The sequence below is a fragment of the Sorghum bicolor genome, chromosome 8 (assembly GCF_000003195.3).
Source record: "Sorghum bicolor cultivar BTx623 chromosome 8, Sorghum_bicolor_NCBIv3, whole genome shotgun sequence".
NCBI classification, from domain to species: domain Eukaryota; kingdom Viridiplantae; phylum Streptophyta; class Magnoliopsida; order Poales; family Poaceae; genus Sorghum; species Sorghum bicolor.
In genome coordinates, this window is record NC_012877.2 from 10,235,035 (window position 1) to 10,241,155 (window position 6,121).

At 37.9% G+C, this 6,121-nt stretch overlaps 1 protein-coding gene across 1 annotated transcript; it reads right to left on the reverse strand.

Annotated features, from left to right (window-relative positions):
• LOC8058124 (serine carboxypeptidase 1) lies at positions 442 to 5,868 on the reverse strand. The gene is made up of 13 exons (XM_002442982.2): positions 5,323 to 5,868; positions 4,073 to 4,149; positions 3,867 to 3,989; positions 3,618 to 3,720; positions 3,495 to 3,532; positions 3,083 to 3,184; positions 2,805 to 2,888; positions 2,485 to 2,733; positions 1,787 to 1,852; positions 1,570 to 1,691; positions 1,352 to 1,465; positions 1,059 to 1,104; positions 442 to 871 (listed from the first exon to the last, which is right to left on the reverse strand). Exons 1-13 carry the CDS (start codon positions 5,609 to 5,611, stop codon positions 788 to 790), a joined length of 1,497 nt encoding a protein of 498 aa, XP_002443027.1. The 5' UTR covers positions 5,612 to 5,868; the 3' UTR covers positions 442 to 787.

A 6,121-nucleotide genomic window follows, 5' to 3' on the forward strand; every position in this document is an offset into this window, starting at 1 on the left:
CTATAGGGCGATTGAGACCAATTGGTAATATGATCTGATGGTGATAATCCATTATCATTGGTGGTGATAACCGTCCACTTTCATCAACGAGAGACAAAATCAGCGGTAAGGAGGGTTTCTCAACTGACAATGGAAATGTTTGTGTGGCAAGAAGGGGGACATGCCGACAAAGGGCCGGACAGGGAAAGGAGAGAGTGGACCTATTGCCATTTGGCATCCATGTTTAACCAGTTCGGTGCCCAAATTGAATTTAGAGTTGGATATATAGATGGCTAAAATCAAATTCTGACTATACTTGAGTGGCAAAAAAAAAGACTTCACCCAAGTATCAAATATATAATTTAGAGTTTGTGAACTTAGATGAGAACTTTGGACAAATAGATTTTAAGACCCCTCATAAAATCCAATCTTTCATGTATCTTTCCCAAGACAGGGAGGGAGTTATTTAACAACACTATCCGAAACTTATTTGCATCCAAGCCAAAATATAGCAGACTTTTAATTTGTACCTTTTGGATTTCAAAACAGATGAAAATTGTCACAAATATTTGATCACACCGTACCATAAAGGTGTGAGCAATAATGCATGTGAACATCTGCATTGGTGATATAATATTTTGCGTAAAAGAACGCAACATTGTAGTTGGCGCTAGGTACTTTGATCCTTTGTCTGCCTCTTATTTGTTGCATGGGTTAACCAATTTTGTTCACATTGTTCTCTATTTGATTCAATGCATGACTTTGAACAGAAATATGGCTCCCCACATCAGCAGCTGCAACATGAGCTTCACAGTTTAGAACCAGCAAGCCAACGGCTGTAGAAAGCAAATGCTTCCTTTGGTTTATACTCAGGAACTGTATGTCCAGAACCCTGCGAGAAAAACAACATGACAGTTAATAATGACAACCTAATCTAGAAGCTAGCTTCGATTTGTTTTGGTGTTTGTGTTTCATTAATGTGACCATATATTAAACATAATTTATGTTTGATTTGGTAGGCTAGTATCATGCTCATTTGTACATCAAGGGATTATTTGACAAATTGGAAGCTGTAGTACCTTAATAGTAGCAAAAGTGAGGTCATTTTCATATCCTTGGGTGTACCTGAGGAGTATAACAAGCAAAGATACGCGTGTCCTTATTTTCTTTCCTCGACACATAAAAACATTTTCTTGAAATTATGGAAAATATAAAAGACAATAATTTAACTGAATATATCTCTCACAAAAGAAATATTATATTATGGTGATTATGAATTATATAAAAAATCAGTTTCTAGGATAAAACCGATAAATAAATAAAACAATTCAAAAAATCTTAGGATAGGATGAGATCATTGTTTGTCAAATACCCAGAAACTTGTTCATTAACCAACCACGCTCGCCACGAATCGATGACTCCATAGCCTAAAGATGTGGTCCATGCTAGGCTCCCAGTGTAAGGTACACACATATCATGGTCACCACTAAAACACAAATTAAATGAAATATATCAATGATAATAGGAGCTTCTTCTGAGATTAATAAGAATATATGAGAATCGAAAGCATATTTTGTGTTCTTAAAGTACCTGTAAATGAGAGCACGGTAACCCTGGCTTGTAAGGTTTTTGTGGTAAATTATCATGCTCCCAGCATCATGGTGAAATGTCAATTTGTCTGTGCATAGGACCCAAGGTCCAATTGAACTGACCTGTTAACATGTGCATGATAAACTATGTTGAGAAGATGGAAAGTTCTAAAATTAAAAACATCAAGCAAAAAGTGATTAGTGTATGGCTATCATACTGGTTCTGCATGAATTGCAGATCTGACGCTATCATTGTTTAGCCATGCTGTTGCAACTTCATCACTCTGAAGATTAATAAGGAACCAAGACATGATACATAAGTAATGAGGACAATAATGGACCAGCTTCTTTCGGGAGAAAAAAACTAACTCCTATATACTCTAATTTGAGATGAAAAATGCATCCATCCGAAGGAATGGGAACCAGACAAGATCGCTGAAATCTTAAGTTGGAAGATATGCCTTATACAATATAATAATCAGAGAAGATGAAGATAAATGAAATGAAAGGAGTACATAGCGCAGTATTAGTATCACTCCTACACTACACTACTACATTAGAATAACTATATACCAAAATTTAGTCAACCTGTAGTCTACAGTGGAAAGTTGTGCACATTGACTACTATACAGAAACATATATACTACCTAGATTTGCTACATGAACAAATTAATCCTAGATTCATGTTGATTTTTTTGTCCATTGCTTCACTATTTGTTTGTAGCTTTTTGTATTTTGATAGAAACTAGTGGCCAAATTTGTTAATGAGGAGGATGGAAGCCACAAATGACTTTGTACCAAAAAACTGAGTGCATTGTATGATGAGGAGAAAAAATGTAATCTCTCAAGAAGATTAACACTCCAATAGATCACAAGAGAACATAAAAGGTTCAAAGGTTATTGTGTTTGTGCTCACCATACACATAACTGATGATCCAGTGCCAGCGGCTAGCTCTTGCCATGATGGAACGCGCCCATCTCTTACAGGAGCTCTCAGAGGCCATGCCCGGCCAATCATTCTTGTTCTTACTGGAAGGGGCCTGCTAGTTACACCAAGATCTTTAAAACTTTGAGGTATTCTGTTATTTTCTGAGATCACTTCCTTGGTATTTGTGCCATGGTAGCATGGCTCAAGAATGTTATAAATATTTAATCCATTGATTACCTACACAGATCACATAATATATAACATGAGAACAATATCAATTTTTTTACTAGAAAGTGTCACTGGTTTACCGTATCGACTTTTGATACTGCCTCGGTGCATTCTCCACTGTCAGAATAATTCCAGTAGTTTCCTTGACATGCCGTATTCGCTTGCTGCATTATGAATAGTAATGGTGGTTAATTGAAAGAACATGGGTCTAATTCAAAGGACTTATTAGGTCTAGTATTATTTGGCATATACAAAGGATGCAAATGAAGTGTTCTAATACCACCAGTCCATCACTAAAAATCAATGCAAAAAGGAAATTTCATAGAGAGGTATGGTTTCAGTCGAAGTACTAACATACCTTGTATATATCATTTGAAATTAGGCCCATTCCATGTGCAAACGGTACAAGAGCATTACCATCAAAGGCGCTGTCACATACACCATTCCCGACCATGTAGCCCTAACATGAGCATACAAAATAAAGCTGTTTTTAATTCATAGATCTACATCATTTTTTAGAAAAATAAATTCTTTTTTCACTCTATAACCACATATAGCCAAATTCTTACAATGTTTTCAGCTAATCAAGATCAAGTAAAAAGGAAAAGAGAACACAAGGAGGAAAAATGACCACACACAAAGTATTTATTGTTCCAATCCTCCATTCATTCTTGACAAAAATGTCCAAGGAAGCAACCTCTTATTCATAGATTTGAATGGTAATCACATACTCACTTTATGGAGAAAACAACATAAGAAAAATCACTAACCTTGAAGTTTATAACTGGATTATCTCCTTTGTGGATTCCTGTAGAATAATTCGTTAGCAACACGAATAATAATATAGAAACAATTAATATCTGCTTAAGTGATTATGATCTCAAAACCAACACCTTTGACCACTTCATTTGCAAGGGTAGGGATATAAACTCCGGCATAAGACTCTCCAGCTATGTAAAATGGATTTTTTAGGAACTCCGGATAGAGCTGGAACCACTGGTTAAAAATAGTGGGGGAAACTCAGCTTTTTGTTCCACAAAAAGATGATACATTACTGCACCAAGATGAACTAACATCTTTATGTGTATCACCTCAATGTAATGCACTTGAAAATTAATAAAATCTTCCTTATAAAAAAATACCTTGAGAAGAAAAGTATGTGAATCAGCAGCTGTCTTAAGATCGCCAGTTTCATAATCTGAAACATTCTTTGAGTATGACAGCCCAACACCAGAAGGGGAGTCCAAGTATAATACACTAGACACCTGCAAGGAAAATTTCACTACTTTGTATAGAACTCGAGATAATTTCTGCCTATTACTTAGGATACCAAATGGAAATGGCCGACCTTGGACCAGCTATAAGGGTTGAGATGAAGCTTTGGCAAACTTCCAGCCGACCCTCCTGACTCAAAGTTGAATGGTCCTGAACCCAAAACAAATACAGACTAATTTAACTGGCATCCAAAGATCAAGATGAATTGGTGAGCATGCGCGTACATTGGACACACTACAGAAGCATTTATATGTGGTCATATAGATGCATAAGACCAAAATAGGAAAAAGCACACAACTTGTAGTTGTTGTTACAAAAAAAGATATCCGTGATGAATTAAATCAGATATAAATTCAAATATGGAACAAAATACTAACAAGAATTTTAATTTTACCAGCACGCTAAATCTTGTTGCACATCCAGTATTGGAGATTTTTTTAATTTTAACCATATTTGAAAACTATTTTCAACTTTGACACGGGAGCCACGTCAGCGCTCCTACTGCGCTAGAATGCATGGCGTGGCAGTGTTAGAGTGTCGCACCATGGCTTGTTGCGCGGCCAAAGAAGTTAGTTTTTTTTAAAAAAATTTCTGTATCAAAATTAAAAATAGTTTTAAAAAAGGTTAAAATAAAAAAAATCCGTATTGGATAGGACAGAAAAATTGGCCACGTGTAATATGATGAAATGGCTGCGATTATGATATTAATATTGAACATATAAAAGAAAACAAATGACAAATGTGCTGAAACATTGAACAATAAGATGTGTATGAAAAGAATGTCCGACACACCCAAGCTTTGATCTTTCTCTGAATCAGATATAGAGTACTAAACATAACGACAGAAGCAGGGCTTAAGTATTGCTTACTACCGTAGGTTTTCTAGAAAAGCGAAACTACTTGTACTTGAAAAAAATGCTACAATAATTAATGGATAACATATCTCTGCAATATGATTTAATCTTGTCATATTAGAGTAATAACAATAGTATATGATTGGTCATTTATATTAAGTGTCAAATAGAGGATAAATATGCAAATCTACATCTACTGGTTTATCGATATGGCCTGGTAAAACAGGCAAGAGAAGACGACGGTGGATATATAGGAGCGTGGGTGTGGCTATACATGCTGCAAGCAGAATCCTCAGGCCAGGGCTCATCCAAAGAGGCCTCGAAAAACATCGAACGAGAAGTTTTTACCTTTGCCTTGTTCGTCCACATATATAGACCTAGCAATGATCGATGGCTGGAGGAAAAAAAGATCACACAACAATAGCACACACTGGATCGGAGGACAGCAGGGTCGACGACGACGACGCACCGTGCTCGTAGACGAAGCCGTCCATGCTGGAGCAGCCAGGACCGCCGTTGAGCCAGAGCACGACGGGGTCCCGGGCCGGGTCGCGCTCCGACTCCACCAGGTAGTAGAAGAGCCTGCTCCCGACATGCTCGTTCACCGTCACGTACCCGGCGTAGTGCTTCGACGGCAGCTGAGCGCCGTCGAACCCGGGGAGACGCGTCACGAGCGCACCCGCCGGCGGCGCCGAGCGGCAGCAGCAGACCATGGAGGCCAGCAGGAGAAGGGCTGCTGCGGCGGCAGAGCAGGCCATTGCTATGTGAGCTCTCGACGGATGGTGTTGCAGTTCGGCCGGGACTCTCTCGAGAGTGTGTTTAAATAGAGCTGCGTGGCTACAACTACATGGCTGACTACTTGATTAATTAGAGACGGAAATATGGCCTTGGCAGGGACGCGCTCCTGGCAAGGAATTGATGCGGGTGACGTACTGACGTTGTTGACCAGTCGCAAAGCCAGTCCATATATGTCCAAAGAATGACCTATGGCTTTGAGCCTTTGATTAAATCAGGATAGAGGTCAAACCGTTATAAGTTTGACTATATTTATAAAAAATACTGATATTTATATATGTTACTGCCATCCAACTTTATCATGTACTCTATTTAGGGACTTGAGTAATATATAATTTATAATATACCTATCTCATAAATTTCAATACTTCTATTTATAAACTTAATCAAACTTATGATGGTTTGACTTGATGAAACTATAAAGCGATTCCCTTAGGGCACTCACAATGCAGACTCTATCATAGAGTCTAAAG

What these genes read in the sequence shown, in the direction of transcription:
- LOC8058124 (XM_002442982.2), bottom strand. Translation starts at nt 5,611, where the DNA reads ATGGCCTGCTCTGCCGCCGCAGCAGCCCTTCTCCTGCTGGCCTCCATG. An exon ending in CGGCTTCGTCTACGAGCACG is followed by an intron (nt 4,150 to 5,322) that starts GTGCGTCGTCGT and finishes TTTTGGGTTCAG; the next exon opens with GACCATTCAACTTTGAGTCA. An exon ending in TACCGTGCTCTCATTTACAG is followed by an intron (nt 1,466 to 1,569) that starts GTACTTTAAGAA and finishes TTTGTGTTTTAG; the next exon opens with TGGTGACCATGATATGTGTG.